This window comes from Carlito syrichta, unplaced genomic scaffold (assembly GCF_000164805.1).
Source record: "Carlito syrichta isolate Samal-C Ts95f unplaced genomic scaffold, Tarsius_syrichta-2.0.1 Scaffold315407, whole genome shotgun sequence".
NCBI classification, from domain to species: domain Eukaryota; kingdom Metazoa; phylum Chordata; class Mammalia; order Primates; family Tarsiidae; genus Carlito; species Carlito syrichta.
In genome coordinates, this window is record NW_007259503.1 from 1,545,131 (window position 1) to 1,566,994 (window position 21,864).

At 33.7% G+C, this 21,864-nt stretch overlaps 1 protein-coding gene across 2 annotated transcripts in view; it reads left to right on the forward strand.

Moving 5' to 3' along the window:
• TPR (translocated promoter region, nuclear basket protein) overlaps positions 1-21,864 on the forward strand; it is a 68,569-nt gene that overhangs the window by 27,335 nt on the left and 19,370 nt on the right. For both annotated transcript variants that reach the window (XM_021706307.1, XM_021706308.1), the window contains exons 15-36: positions 223-449; positions 1,044-1,207; positions 1,628-1,761; positions 1,838-1,986; positions 2,867-3,029; positions 4,280-4,414; positions 4,850-4,990; positions 6,263-6,428; positions 8,698-8,864; positions 9,753-9,905; positions 10,325-10,441; positions 11,813-12,016; positions 12,121-12,305; positions 12,998-13,145; positions 14,809-14,946; positions 15,039-15,170; positions 16,416-16,546; positions 17,735-17,945; positions 19,016-19,159; positions 19,499-19,697; positions 20,614-20,819; positions 21,022-21,083. In XM_021706307.1, the coding sequence (XP_021561982.1) occupies positions 223-449; positions 1,044-1,207; positions 1,628-1,761; positions 1,838-1,986; positions 2,867-3,029; positions 4,280-4,414; positions 4,850-4,990; positions 6,263-6,428; positions 8,698-8,864; positions 9,753-9,905; positions 10,325-10,441; positions 11,813-12,016; positions 12,121-12,305; positions 12,998-13,145; positions 14,809-14,946; positions 15,039-15,170; positions 16,416-16,546; positions 17,735-17,945; positions 19,016-19,159; positions 19,499-19,697; positions 20,614-20,819; positions 21,022-21,083 (3,476 nt within the window). The remainder of the gene's footprint in view (positions 1-222; positions 450-1,043; positions 1,208-1,627; positions 1,762-1,837; positions 1,987-2,866; positions 3,030-4,279; positions 4,415-4,849; positions 4,991-6,262; positions 6,429-8,697; positions 8,865-9,752; positions 9,906-10,324; positions 10,442-11,812; positions 12,017-12,120; positions 12,306-12,997; positions 13,146-14,808; positions 14,947-15,038; positions 15,171-16,415; positions 16,547-17,734; positions 17,946-19,015; positions 19,160-19,498; positions 19,698-20,613; positions 20,820-21,021; positions 21,084-21,864) is intronic.

Genomic DNA, 21,864 nt, shown 5'->3' on the forward strand with positions numbered 1-21,864 from the left:
TCAATACATATTTAAAAATAATTTTATTCTATTAAAATTTGATTTTTTAGATTTTAATATCTAAAATTCTAAAGCTTGGTTTCTTTTTTTAAGATAATTTAAAGTAGTACTAGTTGAGAATTTTTATAAATAATTTATAATTTGAAGTTCTTCATCTTCTTCTAAACATTTCTAGCCTCAAAACTAATACTATTTTGTAACATACTAAAACTTTGTTTGTAGATTAGAGTGCTTTTGATGGAACTTGAAGAAGCAAGGGGTAATCATGTAATTCGTGATGAAGAAGTAAGCTCTGCTGACATAAGTAGTTCATCTGAAGTCATATCACAGCATCTAGTATCTTACAGAAATATTGAAGAGCTTCAACAGCAAAATCAGCGTCTCTTAGTGGCTCTTAGAGAACTTGGGGAAACCAGAGAAAGAGAAGAGCAAGAAACAACTTCATCCAAGTAAGCAACTGACAAACTGATATAGTGATTTAAGGGGAACAAATGAACAACAGTATTAAAAAAATTCTACACTCAGGGACCTCACTTTAATTCAACATGATTAGTGTTGTGATGGATAAAAGCCTTATCTGTGGGAATATGGAGGTGGAAGACCTAGCCTACATTTCAGGGTACAGACCAGAGAGCGTATGTAGGAATTAAGCAGAATAGTTTTTGTTTTGATTTGTTTTTTCAAAAAATGTATATGATGCTAGAGGTGTAAGAATGACTATGACAGCAAGAAAACTAGAGTTTGGACTGAGTGGAATTGATTTAAGTTTTGTAAACAGATTTTCCAGATTACGTTGGTGAGTACGATTACCTGAGTCTTATGTGAGTGTTTCTTTAGACTATAAAAGTATCTTTAAAGAAAAAAATAAAATATAGAAATAAAAAGTGGTTCTTAAAATATCAGCAGAAGTAAAAAAGTATAAGAGGGACAAAAATGAAGACTTAAGGATAGATGAAAAAGCTTATGTAATTTATAACAGAAATTACAAAATCATCTAACTCTCAGTTCAGTCCTGTGAAATATACTGATTTATTTTCCTGTAGAATCACTGAGCTTCAACTCAAACTTGAGGACTCCCTCACTGAACTGGAACAACTTCGCGAGTCCCGACAACATCAAATGCAGCTTGTTGATTCCATAGTTCGTCAGCGTGATATGTACCGTATTTTATTGTCACAGACAACAGGAGTAGTTATTCCATTACAAGGTTGGTTTATATACATTATTTTAAGGAATATTTTAGAAATGTGTATAAGGGGATGAATTTTGCAACAATAAGCAGCCACTCTAATGGTAGCTTCAAATTTTATCAATTCTAAAACATTTTATGTATCATTAAGAAAGAAGAAATGCTTACTATTGTTGAAAAATGTACATCTTACAATCAGTTACAAAATGTATTTTGTTTATGCTTTAACATTTAATCTGTAAATAATAAATTATCTCTACTCAGAAACCAAAAATAATCTTAATACATTGTTTAGTAGGTTCCTTGTTTCAAAACTCCTATAATCTTACAGTTTTACTTAAATAAGTATAGCTTGTTGATTTGGTAATGATCTATTTGATTAAAACTGGTTTATGAAAGCCAACAAAGCATTTTATCAGTCTTTTTTCTTTTCTGAAGCTTCAAATATAGATGATATTTCTCTTGTGTCAACTCCAAAACGTTCAAGTACATCACAGACGGTTTCCACTCCTGCTCCAGTGCCTGTTATTGAGTCAGCAGAGGCTATAGAAGCTAAGGCTGCCCTAAAACAGGTAAAAAGGACACCTGTATCCTGGGTTGGGTTTTTAGCAAACTCAGTGTCATCTTCTAATAATTTCTAATTTTTAGTTGCAGGAAATTTTTGAGAACTACAAAAAAGAAAAAGCGGATAACGAAAAAATGCAAAATGAGCAGCTTGAGAAACTTCAAGAGCAAGTTACAGATTTGCGATCACAAAATACCAAAATATCTACCCAGCTAGATTTTGCTTCTAAACGGTAAATTTTCATTTGTTCAAAATTAATAAAGTCTTAAGTGTTATACTTTAGTATCCAAAGCAATCAAATTCAAGAATTGATTTGCAGCAGTGTTGTTTTTTTGTGAATCATGTTCCAGAAGGAGAACCTGTGGTAGTTCATTTTTTACTGTTGATTAATGATTCTCCTAGAGAGTGTGCTAAGGGATTAACTTATTCATAAGTTAATAAATTGGACTTCATGTGAGGGATGCTGCTAGATTCCTTTCCTGAGATTGAAGGACCTGTTATTTCTGTGAGGACTTAGTTTTTTTATAAATATACCAAAGGATGAAGAAATGGGAGCACATTTTGTTATCTTTTTATTCTAGGTAGAAGAGAAGCGAGTGTTAGGTAATTTTAGGAAAATTCACTGTCTTAATCGCGTCCAAAGAAATAATAATAAATTTCATTCCATGATTAGTTGTTACTAGATTCATTGAATGATTGTTAGTTTAGCATGTTAGGACAAAATTTATATAGTATATGATTAAACTATGTTTCTGTAAGGATTCAGCAGGCAGTTGCCCCTATACGTCTAATAGTTCAAAACCCCCAATCAAAAAGCACTTTTTTTCCCCTATGTTGATACCTCTCGTCACCCATTTCTAACCTTTCAAGTGCACAATAAATTAAAATGAAGGATTAAAGAGGAAAAAAGGATTAACAAAAATCAATCACTAACTAACCATGCATAAATATCTTAACTTCCATGCTGCAATGAGGTGGGTGTCTAGTGTATCAACATTGTGTTGGCATTATTTTGAATATGATTAGTTGTTGTGAAGTTGTAAAGTTCTTCAAATAACTAAGCTAATATACAATATTTCAGTTACTTACAGAATTTTTTTTTTTGGTACTAGCTATGAAATGCTACAAGATAATGTTGAAGGATATCGTCGAGAAATAACATCACTACATGAGAGAAATCAGAAACTCACTGCGACAACTCAAAAGCAGGAACAGATCATCAATACAATGACTCAAGATTTGAGAGGAGCAAATGAAAAGCTAGCTGTTGCAGAAGTGAGACAATAGCCCTCATCTGACTTGCATTATAAGTTGCATATGACATTTCTTTAGTTTTTACTTTTGTTTTACTTATTGATATTATATAGATATTTAAGAAATTTGTGGATTGCAAGTCTTTTTTACATAGTTTGCTAATAGCCAGTTGTGCATTAGTAGAGTGATTGTTTTTATTAAGATCGAAGAGGAAAGAAGTTTTGTTTTTCTGCTTTACTAAGATTGTCTTACAAGTCTTTCATTTCAAAACAAATTAATTTTTCAGTGTTTGACCAGTAATAACAAAGGTGAACATATTATCTGTTCTTGCTCATCTCTATAAAAGGCAATATAAAAATTGCCTTGTATTGGATTATATTTTCTGAATTTTCACTCAAACGTAAATGTCTGAAATTAACAATATTTCCAACTAAATTCTTAGTTCTGGATACACTTTTAATACAGTATTTTACTTTTTTATTAAGTTTTTCTCCCATCTTTGTTTTGTTATTACTTGTGAGCCAGGTAGATTTTCCCCATTTTACCTGTGTAAAAAAGACTCAAGAGCTAAATAAGTAATTTGCCTATTTTGAGACAGTCATGAGAGATGGATTGATTCAGACTTGAACCCAGTAGTTCTAATTCTATTGGCTTTATTTTTTCATTTTTATTTTACTCCTACTCCATTGTGAGAAATGGGCAGCAGCACTTTTTCAGACTGATGGAGTAATTTTTTTGATTGACAGTTTATATTAATGTGTGTAAATATGAATTCTTTGAGAATATTGATTTTCAAAGCACTCTCACACTCTGAGTACCCCTGAGAGTCAGAATATACTCTTTATGAGGGAAAAAAGTTAAATAGATCAGTCATCACTTTCAAACAGGTACTTTAGAAATCAATTTGGATTCTAAAACTTGGATAATTTAATAGTATGTGGGTATCCACTATAGGATAGTTATACAACTTTTTTACTTTAGCGTTTTAGATTTTTTTTGCTGTTGTTTTTAAAGGCTGATTTGTTAGAGCAAAAAAATCACGGGTATTTATAGTAACTGAAAGATTTTTAGTCTACTCCCAATAATTTTTGTTTCACATTTTAGCATATGAAACCAAGTGTTGTATTTCCTTGTACAATGAGGAAGTATAGTCTCCCAATAGCATGAAGAAATACGTAGTAATGAATGAATCATTTTAATTTATAATTCTATTAATGCATTTTACACAATGTTTTTCAACATTTTGTTCTTTTATTTACATTTATTTTAAGGTAAGAGCAGAAAATTTGAAAAAGGAAAAGGAAATGCTTAAATTGTCAGAAGTTCGTCTTTCTCAGCAAAGAGAGTCTTTGTTAGCTGAACAAAGGGGGCAAAACTTGCTGCTAACTAATCTGCAAACAATTCAGGTAACCAAATAAAAAGCTCATGTAGAAAAAATTTATGAAAGTTAAGTTTAAACAGTTTTATCTTTGTATTCTCTCCATTTTTTTAATTAGAAACTTTTCTGTCACTTTTGTCATTCATTATCATGATCATTAAACTTTAGGATTTATTAAGATATTTTAGTATTTTGAATAAAATATTGAAAGAGAATTGATTGAAACTATGCAATTGATAAGTTTGATACTCAGTTCTATATTTAAAGGGTCCTATGTAAGTTAACTATTTATGAGATTAATCCTTTGGTTTTTATTTTTCTTAAAAACTTTCTTGGTGAGTAATCTAGATTTTAACTTCTTCCTGTTTGTATTCCTGTAATTATCTGTAGCCTTTAATTTTCCTTATGTTGTTGTTTTTTACTTTTTTCTTACACGTAACCAAAAATCTTTTCTTTACCTTAGGGAATACTTGAGCGTTCTGAAACAGAAACCAAACAAAGACTTAGTAGCCAGATAGAAAAACTTGAACATGAGATCGCTCATCTGAAGAAGAAGTTGGAAAATGAGGTGGAACAAAGGCATACGCTTACTAGAAATCTAGATGTGAGTCTCAGTGTTCTGCATTTCTGTAGTTTACATTCAGTAATTAATCTGGTCTGTGAACACACTGCCATCTAAGCTGAAGCATGGTTTTTAAAAACCTCTTACACAGTTTTCCCTGCCTCGTTGTATGCCATGTGTGTATGTGCGTATCTTTTTTTTTTTTTTCTTTTTGAGTCAGAGTCTCACTGTCACCCAGGCTTGGAGTGCAGTGGCATGATCACAGCTACCACAGTCTCAACCTGCTAGGCTCAGGTGATCCCAGTCTCAGTTTCCAAGTAGCTGGGACTATAGGCATGCACCACCTCACCTGGCTAGTTTTTTGGTTTATTGTAGAGACGAGGTCTCACCGTGTTGCCAGGCTGGTCTCAAACTTCTGGGCTCAGGCAATCCTCTCTCCTCAGTCTCCCAAAGTGCTGGGCTTATAGGCGTGAACCACTGCACCCACCCAGCTGCCTAGTAATTTTTGATTATGTGCCATACATTGTGAGTTTACACTGTTGGGTGCTGGATTTTTTTTTATTCCTTTCAATCATTTTGAGCTTTGTTCTGGGATATAGTAAGATTAATTAAAAATTATTACATTCTTTTGAGTCTTGCTTTTTATGGTGTATTAGGTGGACTCAGAGCATTGTTCACTCTAGGACTAATTATTCCCCACTACTGAGGCAACACTTTCCTAGTAATACTAACAGTATCCAATAAAATTAAGGGTTTTTTTCAGTCTCACGAAAAACTTGACTTTATTCTTGACTTTCTTTGAGTGCCAGGTACTTTAAGTGCCTTTGATTCTTTCCTCTGTTTGGGGTAAGCTCCTCCATGCATGCAATGATCACTACTCTGTTGAATACTGAAAGGGGACCCTCTAGATCTCCAGTGTACTCTGTATGCAACTCTCTTCTCTCTGATACTCTGCTTTATGAGCTTGAGCTGCTTTAGTGTCCCTGGAGTCTCAGGTCTGTGTTCTATTGTCAGTGAGTCTCCTCATCTCTGCCTCATTTCTCTTGCCCTTTGTCATAGCCTGGAAACAAAATTAAGTCAGGGCAATCGTGGTACTCCTCTTTTTGGTTTCCTATCTTTGAGATCTCATTTGTTGTCATGCATTTTGTCTAGTGTTTTTGACTGTTTCAAGTGGAAAGGTAAATCTGTTTTTTCTTTTTCTGTCTTGGCCAGCGTTCCAAGGCTCTGTAAAAAAAAAAAAAAAATGACTTGAACCTCTCGTTACTGGGGAACCTAAAGCTAGTGTTTACAGAGTTAACATATTTTATCTTATAGGTTCAACTTTTAGATACAAAGAGACAATTGGATACTGAGACAAATCTTCATCTTAACACAAAAGAACTGTTAAAAAATGCTCAAAAGGAAATTGCTACATTGAAACAGCACCTCTGTAATATGGAAGTCCAGCTTGCTTCTCAGTCTTCTCAGAGAACTGGTAAAGGTAAATAAATAAATATGTAGACTGATATAATAGTGAACAGAATAAGTATTTCTTTAGGTTTATAATGTGTTCTGTAAGTATATAGCTTTATTTGTGGATGCTAGTAAAAGGAAAAATACAAAATTAAAAAAAAACTTTAACTCTTTATATAGTAAAACTCACTTTGGGACTTACACTTCTAAATTGACAGTCTTGGAATATTCAAAATAGTTCTGCATGCTACCTGACCAATGTATATTCTGTTTTCCATTTCTTAAAACTTTAAAAATTAATCTTCTTAAGGAGGAATTTTTTTTTTTTTTTTTAGTTGGAGTCTCACTCTGTCACCTAGACTGGAGTGCAGTGGCCGCTCCCAGCCATCGCAGCCTCAACCTGCTGGGCTCCGGCAATCCTTCTGCCTCAGCCTTCCAAGTAGCTGGAACTACAGGCGCGTGCTACCACCCCCGGCTAATTTTTTGATTTATTGTAGAGATGAGCTCTTGCCAAGTTGCCCAGGCGGTCTCTACCGTGGCCTCCCAAAGCTCAGAATTGCAGGCTGAGCCACCGAGCCCGGTCAAGGAGGATTATTATATGAATTTTTAATCCTTTCCCTTTTGAGATCAGGTTATTTACCAAATCTGTAATGGCAAGTTTCACTCAAAGAAATAACTCCTTTAAAGTTGTATTCCTGCCGGGCTCGGTGGCTCAGCCTGTAATCCCGCGCCTTTGGGAGGCTGAGGTGAGTGGATTGCCTGAGCCCGCAGGTTCAAGACCCGCCTGGGCAGACGAGACCTCATCTCTACAATAAATCAAAAAATTAGCCGGGTATGGTAGCGCCCGCCTGTAGTTCCAGCTATGTGGAAGGCTGAGGTGGAAGGATCGCCGGAGACCAGCAGGTCGAGGCTGCGGTGGCCGGAGCAGCCACTGCACTCTAGTCTGGGTGACAGTGAGACTCCAACTCAAAAAAAAAAAAAAATTAATAAATAAAGTCGTATTCCTAATTTTTGTTCATTTGAAGCCTCAAGTAAAAGATTGGTTTCATTAGATTTTTGCTTCCCTTTGTAAATACTCCATTTCAAATTCAAAGTCTTTGTGTCCATATAATTTTTGGATATGGTTTTATTTCTTGTTTTTTTTTTTTGAGTTGGAGTCTCACTCTGTCGCCCAGACTGGAGTGCAGTGGCACGCTCCCAGCCACCGCAGCCTCAACCTGCTGGGCTCCAGCGATTTTCCGCCTCAGCCTTCCAAGTAACCGGAACTACAGGCACGCGCTACCACACCCGGCTAAGTTTTTTTGATTTATTGTAGAGATGAGGTCTCGCCAAGTTGCCCAGGCATGTCTCGAACCCACGGGCTCAGGCAGTTCACTCACCTCAGCCTCCCAAAGCATGGGATTACAGGCTGAGCCACCGAGCCTGGCAATTTTATTTCTTAATAGAGGGAAAATATTAAGTGTATACAGATAGTCCTCCACAATTTTTCACCATGGCAGTGCTGCAAAAGCAATACACGTTCAAGAGAAACTACTTCAGTGCAATATTTATTTAGTAAATTGCCTGAGCTAGCCAATACTTGATTATACAATAGGCTTTGTATTAGATGATTTTGCCTAACTATAGGCTAATATAAGTGCTCTGAGCACATTTAAGGTAGACTAGGCTAAGCTAAGCTGTGACATTCAGTAGGTTAGGTATACTAAATGTATTTTGAACTTAATGATAGTTTCAACTTATGATGGGTTTATCAGGATGCATTGTAAGTCAAGAAGCATCTGTGTATATGTGTATACATACAACACATAGATATCTGATACATACATATAATGGATTTATGGTTACCTATGGTTACCTAATCTTGATATCACGTGATAAGAAAATACTCTTTTCAACCTATACTTTATGCCCTTTTAATGTATTTTAGATACAACAAAAATTGGACTAAATGATTAAAATTTAATGTTTTACAGTAAATAATGCTTAAAAAATTTAGAGTTTAGTTTTTGCACATAGCTATCTCAGTTTGGTGGAACTATTTGAGGTTCTCTTTTAAATATCCTTTTCTTAATTTTCATTACAGCAGATTTCAAATATTTGAATTTCTTTTGAAGTAACATGACAAAAATACCTGTTTGTTTTTATTTTGATATTCAGCATGTGTTGAAATATACTTTCTAGGTAGTTAAGTATTTCTGTATTTGAGCCTTAAATGCTAATTTCACAAACTGTTTGATAACAATCACCTCTGATACTATTTAAGATATTAATTTTAATAAAACCATCATATCTTTTAGGTCAGCCTAACAGCAAAGAAGATATAGATGATCTTCTGAGTCAGCTAAGGCAGGCAGAAGAGCAGGTGAATGACTTGAAGGAGAGACTCAAAACAAGTACTAGTAATGTGGAACAGTATCGAGCAATGGTTACTAGTTTAGAAGAATCCCTGAACAAGGAAAAACAGGTATGTACAATTCTGAACTCAATCTGAACACATTTATTAGCTTCTTTTTTTTAATTTGGAGTCTGTTAAATAAGGCACTGTGATCTGAATTTGACTGACATAATTACTCTTAACCTCCTGAAAGTACTTAAGTATAATAAGCCAGATAAAACAAACATACACAGAATTCATGAAGTAAAGGAGAGGGTATAATTGCTATAGAAAAGTACGGTTCAAATGTTGAGGAGGAAAAGAGGTAAGGGAAGTTGTCTCCTGGGTATGCATGGTTTCTCAAGATGGAATTTGTGCAGCGCCCTGAATGAAGGTATTATCTGGATTGTAAAATATAGTAAAGGTATTCCATGTAGTAGGATCCTTCAGCCAAAGTAGAAAGACTTCAGATGATGACAATTTGAGTAGTGTATTGAATTTGTGAAGTAAAATAGTGGGAAATATAATTATGAAATTAGTTGAGAACCAAATGTCAAAGATTTTGAATATCATAATAAATAATCTGTAAGTTTACTAAGAGCCATTGGTTTTCTATTAACAAGCCATAATAAGATTTTTTTTCTTTTTTTCTTGCTTAGAAAGTTAATGTGGTACTTTGGAAGATACAGAGTTCATTCAATGGTAGAATAGATAGATTTGGCAAGGGTATGTGAGGATTGAGGGAAAAATGAGAGATTGGAAATTTTATTTCAAAAGAGAAAAATTTTGGTCAGTAGTCAAGGTGCAAAGTAATTTTTCCTTATACATTTGCATGCTATTTCTGTTGTTGAATCCTCGAATCACACGTGATGGTTCTTTTTCTGATTTATTTTAGTGCTTCTCACATTTAGTTTAGATTTGGAGAAGATAATTAAATTTGTATAATTTTTCTGTTTTATTGTTTGTAATGTGGTGCAGGTGACAGAAGAAGTCCATAAGAATATTGAAATTCGTTTAAAAGAGTCAGCTGAGTTTCAGACACAACTGGAAAAGAAGTTGATGGAAGTAGAGAAGGAAAAACAAGAACTTCAGGATGAGAAGAGAAAAGCCATCGAGAGCATGGAACAACAGGTAAATTTATCCGTATTAATTTTTTTCTTATATATTTGATTTGGATCATTTTACCTAGTTCATTAGTTACCATTTAGTTCATATCAACAGAAATTTATTGAACACATAGGCAGCAACTTTAGTTTTACTCATCCCTGTGTATCTGTATACATTTCATTTTTAAAATTTTAGACTACCTTAGAGAAGTGGGTATCTGTGCTTCTTTTAGAAGCCTCTACCTCAGACTGTTAGTTAGGGCGTTGATATAGAGTTGCAAAGTTGTACATTAGATTATATCAGGTTATAACTTGAAAATTTAGCAGTTGTCCTTTGGGCTAATTGGATCTTTAAAAATTTTTCTTTAGTACAGTAATGCAATATAGTATTCTTCAGGTGAGTTTACTGTTAACTCTGGTTTTAATCTTGTTCTTTCTACTTAGTTATCTGAGTTGAAGAAAACACTTTCTAGTGTTCAGAATGAAGTACAGGAAGCTCTTCAGAGAGCAAGCACAGCTCTAAGTAATGAGCAGCAAGCCAGACGTGACTGTCAGGAACAAGTAAGTGTTGCTCTCAGAGCCAATTATTGAGAAATGGGGTTTGATCCTTGAGAGTGGTTCTTGAAATATATTTATACATTTTGGGGACTGGGGGAATCTTACAAGAAAAGTATAGATGAAAGGTAAAAATAAATAGTGTGCCATTCATTAACAAAGCAATCTTGACAAGTGTGAAAAATTATTAAAACAAGAGTAAAAAACTAAAATGTTTACTTGTTCTCATTTATGAACATTTTTTACTACTGTAGTCCTTCGCTAGATCTTCTTGTAAAATTGTATTATAAACAAAATAGAGATAACTTTCTTTAACAAAACAAGGACTTCTTGATAACATTTTAAATACATTGCTGAGCTTATATAGGTTTCTATACAGCACTTTTAATAAAACTTTTAAAAGCAACATCTCATTATTTTAAGTATATATATATATATATATATATGTACGTGCACATATATAAAGCTATGTGTACAAACAAGAAATGATAAGACAATTCAGTAAAGTGGGAGTTATTAAAGAATACGTGAAAGGATATTAGTAAAGTTCTCATTTTTAAGTTGATTAGTATGTTAATACCTATTCCTTTGGTCATGTTATTTCTTATATATAACATATGTGCATCAGTAAAAATGGAATAGAGAAGAATTCCCTCAAAAGTAAATTAGTTAAAAATGGGTTTTCCTTGGCTTATTGCCAGACAACTTAACATTGGAAATCAAAATCAAACAATGTATCTATAATTCCATATCTAAATCAATTATTTTCATTTCCCTTTGTTTTCTTAAGTTTGTGTGAGTATGCTTGCATTCTATATAGCTGACTTATATTTGGTTTTTTCTTTTAAAAAAAGTTTGTTCCAAGTTGCTACAGACTTCTAAGTTTTATTATTATAAATTCTTAGGCCAGGCTCAGTGGCTCAGCCTTCACTGGAAGGCCAAGGCAAATGGATTGCCTGAGCCTGCGGGTTTGAGACCAGCCTGGGTAACTTGGCGAGACCTCATCTCTACAATAAATCAAAAATTAACCGGGCATGGTAGCACACGCCTGTAGTTCCATCTACGTGGAAGGCTGAGGCGGAAGGATTGCTGGAGCCCAGCAGGTTGACACTGGGGTGGCCGTGAGTGTGCCATTGAATTCCAGTCTGGGCAATGGAGCGAGACTCCAACTCAAAAAAAAAAAAAAAAAATTCTTTAATATTTCATTAAGTAGCTGTAGCAGATACAGTTCCATTTTCATTATTTTCCTATTTTGCTACTTTTAAGTTGTTTATACTTTTATTATTTTAAAAGCTGCAATGTGCATTTTTCCAAAAGTACTGACTAGCTTTATGGACTTTCAGTCTTTGGTGTCAATGGGGGAATAATTTCTTGCAGGCTAAAATAGCTGTGGAAGCTCAGAATAAGTACGAGAGAGAATTGATACTACATGCTGCTGATGTTGAAGCTCTACAAACTGCGAAGGAACAGGTTTCAAAAATGACATCAGTCCGTCAGCATTTGGAAGAAACAACCCAGAAAGCAGAATCACAGTTGTTGGAGTGTAAAGCATCTTGGGAGGAAAGAGAGAGAATGTTAAAGGTATTGTTGTAGATCATGATAGAGTATTCTGGAGAGTGGGATTATTTTTTTTTCATTAATGTACATTGGAAAATCTGTTATTATGATTGACTTTTCGCTTCCAGGATGAAGTTTCTAAATGTGTGTCTCGTTGTGAAGACCTAGAAAAGCAAAACAGATTACTTCATGACCAGATTGAGAAATTAAGTGACAAGGTAGTTGCCTCTGTGAAGGAAGGTGTACAAGGTTCATTGAATGTATCCCTCAGTGAAGAAGGAAAATCCCAAGAACAAATTTTAGAAATTCTCAGGTAATCAAATGTTCTTAATGCTTCATTTCTGTGGTATAACAACTGAAATGAAATAAATTAGAGGAGGGTTATACACAATTTTGATATAAGGCTCATTTTTTTAACTGGCCAACAAACCCATAACTTTTTTTTTTTTTTTTTTTGAGTTGGAGTCTCAGTCTGTCGCCCAGACTGGAGTGCAGTGGCCACTCCCGGCCACCGCAGCCTCGACCTGCTGGGCTCCGGCGATCCTTCCGCCTCAGCCTTCCAAGTAGCCGGAATTACAGGCATGCGCTACCACGCCCGGCTGATTTTTTGATTTATTGTAGAGATGAGCTCTCGCTGCCCAGGCAGGTCTCGAACCCGTGGGCTCAGGCAATCCATTCACCTCAGCCTCCTAAAGGCGCAGGATTACAGGCTGAGCCACCTTTTAACATTTAGTCATATTAAATAAATGACTTTAAATTTGAATCTGATAATATGAATTTGAGCAGCATCCTTTTGAAAAACTAAATGTCTTTCAGACCATTTTAAAGATATACATTTCAAAGCCAAAAGCTATGATAAAAAAATAGCATCTCCCATTATTTATTATTAATGAAAACATGAAAATAATTATTAAAGTGTATGATTTTTATCTTAGAAATTACCCAAGTTTTGGAATATTGGCTTTTTAAAATTGAAATAAAGTTTTAGTGTCTGTGTTCTTACAGGTTTATACGACGAGAAAAAGAAATTGCTGAAACTAGATTTGAGGTGGCTCAGGTTGAGAGTCTGCGTTATCGACAAAGGGTTGAACTTTTAGAAAGAGAGCTACAAGAACTGCAGGATAGTCTAAATGCTGAAAGAGAGAAAGTCCAGGTATGTATACTAAGCTTTAAGGAAGCAATTGTTTAATAAAAAGAAAAGAGCTTATTTATGTTTCTACCACTTAATGTAGCATAAAATTTAATTTGAAATAACAATTCTTCCTAGGCTTGTAGATTTATTAAATATTTGTTAAACACTGATATCATGGTTAAGAGTGAAGGTTCTTTAACCAAACTGCATGTTTTCCATTTTTAGCTTCATACCCTTAGCTTTGTGGCCTTGGGTGCATTGTTTAACTTCCTTGGTCTTGGTTTCCTCATCTGTAATATTTGAATAATGATAATTAAGATTAAGTTAGTTTATGCACACAAAACAATTAGAACTATATCTGGTATATAGTGTATGCTTAATAAATTCCAGCTATCATAATTAATTCTAGTTATCATTGTTTATATATCTAGATAGTAATTCTTTGATAAAATGATAGATTAAAACTACTACATAATATTTCTTTCTCAGCAAAGGAGCAAAAAAGTAGTCAAAACTAGCAACCAAAGAAAGAAAAAGAAGGTACTATAATGAAATGGATGATTATAACATAAGTTCAATTTCTTATCCCATGCTACCACCCAAAAACTTATTGTTGAGTTACATCATTCTAAGGAGGTACAGTAATATACACCACATCTAAAAGGAAGGAAATGAAGATGTTAAAATATGTAACTTCTTATAACTGATAAGTAGTTTTAATGACTGATATGAGAAACCACTGAGCAGAGAAACTAGATAGTTAGGTTTATGAGATTTATATTTTCAGCAGATGCTGAAAGTTCCAGAATATGTGCTATTGAGAAAACAATCCAAATTCCATTCTGTCTCACCATGGAAGTGATAAACAGGCCCCTAATGCAATGGAGTTAATGCTTGGAGGAAAATAGGGCAGAATCAGGGTTTCTAACAAGGATTGCATATTGTCTCAGTCTCTTCTGCTTCCTTTGCTACTTCTTTGGCCTATAAGAAAGCAAATTCTAGAAAATGTCCAGCCTGTAAACAAGTTCAGAGGAGAAAACCAGTCTGTAGGTACAAGAGGAAAAGAATCAAGAAGTAACACATGTATCAAAAATAATCTAATATCTGTTTGAGCATAAGCAGTATAGCATGACAATTGTGAAATATGCTGTAGCTTTAAAAGTAGTGGGGGAAGAAAATACATCATGGGCAAAAGGTGGACAAATTATACCCAATAAGAAGAAAAAAAATTCTTCATAGTTGAACAGATACTCAGTAAAATTGCTCAAAACCAGAGTGATAAAACATCAGAACAAAATGAAGGAGTTCTGAACAAGAGGCAAGAAAATTGAAGATAAAAAAACATCATCTTAGCGCTATTATAAATTCAGTGTAGCAAGAAAAATGGATACAGAAGGCTGAATAGAAGACTAGATTGATTCTTTTACCTAATGTTAATACTAGTTATTTATTTGTTGGTGGGATTTGTAGTCTTTTTACTTTCATCTTTGTAATTTCATCTTTGTAATTGCTTTGCAATTAGCATGCATCATAGAAAAATAAATATATAAACTTTCAAAACTTTCCATTTTGAAAGTTGAAACTTGCCTCCTCTCTTTATTGTTATAGGAAAGAATATAACTGGTAGGAAAGGTTAGCCTTTCAACTATTTTTAGATGTTGTGTATATCTATTTGGAATCTTAGGTAACTGCAAAAACAATGGCTCAACATGAAGAGCTGATGAAGAAAACCGAAACAATGAATGTAGTTATGGAGACCAATAAGATGCTAAGAGAAGAAAAGGAGAGATTAGAACAGGATCTACAGCAGATGCAAGCAAAGGTTTGTAGTAGTCAAGTGAAGGCATGTTATTATTTTTAATAATATAATGAATGGATTATTAGTTGTTAAAAAACTATTGGCACTATTTTCAGGTGAGGAAACTGGAGTTAGATATTTTACCCTTACAAGAGGCTAATGCTGAGCTGAGTGAAAAAAGCGGTATGTTGCAGGCAGAGAAGAAGTTACTAGAAGAGGATGTCAAACGTTGGAAAGCACGTAACCAGGTAAATCAGTTAACCCTATTCCAAACATAGAAACATGCTGATTTTAAATAATAGGGTAAAATTTAGGGAGTTAAAAATATTTGAAGAACTAGTGAAAATTATTGTGAAAGTCGAATTAATATGTTACATGTATATATGTGGCAGATGTTAAACTTATAATTCAATATATTAAAGTTTTTTATTATAGTTTGAATTTTGCTGCTGTTGTTGAGTCAGGATCTGACTCTATCTCTGTCTCCCATACTGGAGCAGAATGGTATGATCCTGGCTCTACAACCTTTACCTCCTGGGCTCAGGCAGTTCTTCCACCTCAGCCTCCCTAGTAGCAAAGACTACAGACATGCACCACCATGACTGGCTAATTTCTTTATTTTTTTGTAGAGGCAAGTTCTCACTATGTTGCATAGCTGGTCTTGAACTCATGGGCTCAGGTGATCCTCCCACCTCAGCCTCCCAAAGTGCTGGGGTTACAGGGTGAGCCACTGCACCCAGCCAGTTTGGTTATTTTTAAAAAGTGGTTAATTAATTTCCTATGACTCCGAAGTTTTAGGCTTTCATGTCATCTCTAAAATACTTTAATATGTGCAAATTGGAATTTGTACAGTTGATTGGAGTGCTTTAAGAAGAAGGCTTATTCACTGGAACCTTCTTGGGGGGAGAAACCATATACATAATGTGGTAGGAACTCTACCTCTATTCAGACAGAAGACTGGAAATCTGCTTTGCACATACTGTTATGTGGTTTGTGCGTGAGACTTTATTAACCTCTCAGCTACAGTTTTCCTCTTTAGTAAAATGAGGTTATAATACCACTCTTATTGTCACAAATTAAATGATGTAAAGCAGTTTACCTTAGAAAATACTTGTGTGTTTGTTTTGATTTCAATGTATTTCATACATTTTTTTTTCTTATAAATGTCACTTTAGTGAAATTAGGTACTTAATAATAAAAGTTTTTTTACGATTCTTTTATTTTGCCTCATTGTAACTAATGTGAAATGTTTCTTCACAAATAATGAAAAATAATGAGCTGCTAATGACACTGGAATTTTTTCCTCTTACATTTTGGCTAGCTTTAGCTAACAAATTAAAGCTTTGTTTGCTCTTAATATCTTGTTTGGTACTTGATCAATTACTTTGTATGTGGGACACCTAACGTACACATAATTAGATATTCCACCATTTTACTATAGCACATTTATTTCATAAACCTAAAAAATCGAGTATGCATTTTTGTCACTCTAGCATCTAGTAAGTCAGCAGAAAGATCCAGATACAGAAGAATATCGGAAGCTCCTTTCTGAAAAGGAAGTTCATACCAAACGTATTCAACAATTGACTGAAGAAATTGGGAGACTTAAAGCTGAGATTGCAAGGTATATGGAAAACAGCCTCAAATCATATAAAGTTTATTTCAACTCTTTTGTGTGACTCCCCAGTTGCTTCCTGGTTTTTCTGTTTCTCTATGGAGTCAAGCAAACAGTGATTTAATATTATGCCTTCATATATAAAATATATATAAGGATATTGTTCTCATAATAGGGAGTTATTTCTCTATATCTCATTATTATTCTTTAAAAAGCTGTTCGGTGTAAGTAAAGCTAAATTAATTTGTTTTCTAGACAGCTGTCAATGTAATTTTTACAAGTAGGTTTTTTTATACTTTTTTGCTTAGCTTTTATATGTGAATCTTTAAGGGAAGTTTTTAAGTTAAATTTTTCTTAAATGAACTTATAGTGAAGTGTTGCCCTCTAAAGATAAGAAATTAAATATTAGTGTTTCTTTAGTATAACTTGTCGATTCCATTGCCCCTATTTATATGTTGCATTATAGCTTATAAATTATTTTGATGTATATTCTCTTTATAACAGTAGTCTGGCATGTTCAGTAGGAGAGATATTTTTTAATCTTAGAGATGAGGAAAATCCAGAAAGATTGACTGCCGAATGTTAGAGTTAGTTGTTAAACCCATATTCTTAATTCAGATCATCTGATTTCAAGTCCAGTTTATGATACAGGGATTGTCAAACTATAACCCACAGGCCAAGTCTAGCCCATGACTTGTTTTTGTACAGCTTATAAGTGAAGAATGATTTTTATGTTTTTTAAAGTTTTGTTTTTAAGAGGAACATGCAACAAAGATTGCATGTGGCCCAAAAAGCCTAAAATACTTCCTCTAGCCCTTTACAGAAGAAGTTGACAGCACCTGATACAGTAGAAAGAATGTAAGTTTTGCTCTCAAACGGGTCTGAATTAAACTCTAGGTGCCATCACTTGATTTTACTTTGTAAAATTGTGTATGGTACTTGACCATGCACAGTAGCTTAGTAGTGGCTCAGTTTTCCTCACCTCTAAAATGGACATGTGAGCCTCTGTAGTAAGGTCTTTCCAAAGGACTATAAATTTGTAAGTTAAGTATTTAATCCTTTGAAGTATATGTCTTTTAGGATTTTAAATAAACTGTTATTAAAGTAACACAATGTAAACTTTTGTTTGAAGTATTTCAAAATTTGAAAAAAGTTCTACATATTTAGTTTTTTTTTCCTTTCCCCCATTTCTTAAAGATCAAATGCAAGTTTGACTAACAACCAAAACTTAATTCAGAATCTGAAGGAAGACTTAAATAAAGTAAGAACCGAAAAGGAAGCCATCCAGAAGGACTTAGATGCCAAAATAATTGATATACAAGAAAAAGTTAAAACCATTACCCAAGTCAAGAAAATTGGACGCAGGTACAAGACTCAATATGAAGAACTTAAAGCACAACAGGATAAGGTACTTTTAGAAACTGTTTTCTCTTTTTTAAAAATTATGTTTTATTTACGTGAATAAGGAAGTTAGACACAGAAAGCAGTCAACACACAGTGAAGAAAATTTAAAAGAGCGAGTTTCTTTTTCCAGAGAGTTGCCCTAAGAATCCACATATACACCCAGTTAAAATGAACATGGAGGCTTGTGAGAAACTTTTCTTTAAAACGAAAAAAATAGGATGACTCTTACAAAAATCTTATTTCTTTATAATTGTCAATATTACTGGTTTTAGATTCTAACATCATCTGTAAACATATGTGATATCTTTATTTGGTTTAAGATTGGTTATTTTACTATGTCCAAAAGTGCATTTTAAACTCAGAGATCTTGATAAAATCTAGATACTTAGTTCAGTTTCTACATTTCTAATACTGTTCCTTTTAAACCTGTGTTGTCAAAACTCATTGCCAATTAAAATTATGTATATAAAAAATGATGTCTAACTGGGATTTGTATAGTTTAAATAAGTTGTTTATGTTAACCACCTTTCAAGGAATTCAAAAATGTTCGTTTTATTTGGGATCTAAATCTTGTTTTTAATTTCCAAAGTTGATACAAAGGATTTGTATGTTGACTTAATGTATATTTATCACATGTCAAATTAGAAAATAATATAAAGAAAAAAATCCCAAATTCTCACCCTCTATTATGCTAACATAACTCTATTATGCTAACACTATTAGCATGTTAGACTACTTTTCTGTACATGTAATATATTTTTTCAAATGATATCATTTACATACTTTTTTTTCAGTTGTTTCATTATTATGAAAACATCTATATCAAAAATTTATATATTTTGGGCATAATAGCTGTTTAGTATCCAGTTGTAAAGAAAAACATGATTAGCTATTTAGTATCCAGTTGTAGAGAAAAACATAATTTACTGAACTAATTCTCTATTTTTAGACATTAAAGTTGTTAAATAGAAAATTTGAATACCCTCAAGGATTTTGCATAGCTATGATTATTTCCTTAGATAAACTTGTAGAAGTAGAATTACTGAATATATACTGTTACTACTTTTATCTTAGGTTATGGAAACATCGGCTCAGTCTTCTGGAGACCATCAGGAACAGCATATCTCAATCCAGGAGATGCAGGAGCTCAAAGAAAACCTCAATCAAGCTGAAACAAAGTCAAAATCACTTGAGAGTCAAGTAGAGAATCTGCAGAAGGTATGAGTGAGAGCAGTGTAAGGTGTATGTCCCTAATTCTTTCCTTGTTGTTCACCTAAGGAAATAAGTGTTAATCATGAACACTTTATTTTATCATCTTATCATGTGAGAATGGGTACATTTTATTCTTTTTACTTTGAACAACTCGTGTATGTAAATAGTATCTAATCATCTTCAAGTATCTACTTAGTTGGTTTGACCACCATTTTTATATTTGTACTTCCATTTAATCAAAACAAAGAGCAAATCAGTAAGAGTTAACCTTAGTTTTATAGGACATAAAATTTATAATGATTTGATTGAATTCCATGGTGAATACTTTGTTTCCTTTTAAATAAGACATTATCTGAAAAAGAGATGGAAACAAGAAATCTCCAGGAACAGACTGTGCAGCTTCAATCTGAACTTGCACGACTTCGTCAGGATCTTCAAGATAGAACCACACAAGAGGAGCAGCTCCGACAACAGATAACCGAAAAGGAAGAAAAAACAAGAAAGGCTATTGTAGCAGCAAAATCAAAAATTGCACACTTAGCTGGTAAATTTCTGTTACTTTAAGGTTTGAACTTGGTAGTGAAAGTTGGTTATGTGATGCAGACTTAAAATTAAATAGGAAAGAAAAAAGTATATACTATAAAGTGATTTGTATGTGTATGTGTGCACGTGCTTTAAATATTAGGTATGTTTAGTTAGACATAAATATAGAGCAATCTTAATTTTCAAGTGATGTGCTGTCCTTGATACACTGAGGAAGTTTTTCATAATTGCTGGCTGGTAATAGATGAAAGTACTGCTATCCTTCTGCATTAGTGTGTAGCAATTCTACTTTGTAACAGAGACCCTTTGAACACAGATGCCTTCTGTAAATGGCACTAGATCTTACCAGCCTGGAGATTTTTTTTTTGGCAGAAAACTCTTCTAACCCTTCAAGGAGAGTGCTGTTTCAGATTTATGAGGCGCCCAGTTCTGCAAGGCTCAGGACCTTACTCAGCCCTGCTTGCCAGTCTGCTGAGTAAATAAAATGTCAAATCAGTTGGCTCTTATTATGAGCATTATTTTATTTCTCTCTAAGACAGCAATTTATTTCATTTTAAAAGTTGTTGAGTTATTTTTGAACATATGCTATAGATTATATAAAATTCACAATTCACAAATAATAGATTAAATAATACATTGAAATACTAAAGACCATATGAAAGAGCCCCTACTAAGATTCTAGCTCTTTGAGATTTTAGTTAGAAACAGTAACATTTTTATGTTGAAGTAAGTATATTTTATATTTGAGTAATAAGTATGAGTGTGTTTAAAACTTGAGTTACATAGTGCTTCAGAACTAACCAGAGTTCTTAAAGTATGGTAACAGATCTGGTGTGATCTTTGTTTGCCAGTTAAGTGCATCAACAATGTTTTCAGTGTTTGATTATATCAATATAATTATATGGTTACTTCTTTAGGTGTAAAAGATCAGCTAACTAAAGAAAACGAAGAACTTAAACAAAGGAATGGCGCCTTAGATCAGCAGAAAGATGAATTGGATGTTCGTATGACTGCTCTTAAGTCCCAATATGAAGGTCGAATTAGTCGCTTGGAAAGAGAACTCAGGGAGCATCAAGAGAGACACCTTGAGCAGAGAGATGAGCCTCAAGAACCTACTAATAAGGTGATTTGCTAATTATGTTTAAATGGCAAATCTCTTTTTTTGTGTGTGTATACATTTTGCTTGAAAGTACCTAAGATTTAGGAGACTTTCTCAGAGTTAGTTTTAGCTAAAATTCACAGTATACAGAGAGAATTAGCAATAGTAAAATATTTTAGTGGCATTATTTGGTGGGCACAAAAAATCTACATTTTTCTCTTTATAGGTCCCAGAACAACAGAGACAGATCACATTGAAAACAACTCCAGCTTCTGGTGAAAGAGGAATGTGCGTTTCAGTTCTTTTATTAAAGTTTAAGGAATATCTAGTGATCTTTTGGAGGGAAACAAATCTATATATTTGTATAAAATATATAGATTTTGTAAAAATTCTGTTCTATTCTGTTATAAAGTGCCATTTATCCATGCAAAACTGTATCATGTAGTTGCCAACTCTTTATTTTCAGCAAACTTTTGGTCCTATTGGGTAGAGCTTTGTGACAGAGAAAACATCTCTCATCTTTTAGTTTGTGATTGCCTTTTAATTTTGGCCTCTACTGGTTTTCACTGTGATGTTTTGTTTTGTTTTTGAGTTGAAGTCTCACTGACTCCCAGGCTGGAGTGCAGTGACATACTTAGGATCACCACAGCCTCAACCTGCTGGGATCAAGCAATCCTTTTACTTCAGCCTTCCAAGTAACTGGAACTACAGGCGTGTACTACCATGCCCAGCTAATTTTTTTGATTTATTGTAGAGACAAGATCTCACCATGTTGCCCAGGTTGGTTTCAAACCCATGGACATAGGCAGTCCTCTCACGTGAGCCACCATGCCCGGCTCACTGTGATGTTATATGATGACAAGCATTAAAAGTCTGAGCAGAGACTTGAGTTCAGCAATTCAGCACTTGGATACATTCTTGAGTGTCAGGATGCATCACTCCAGAGCATTCTCTGCACAGTTTTTATTGCTTAAATTTAGACCCTCTTCAATAAGAATTTTGAGATATTTAGTGAACAAAAACTAGAACTGTATTCACTGTTTGTTAGCAATATTTGTTTTAAAACTGC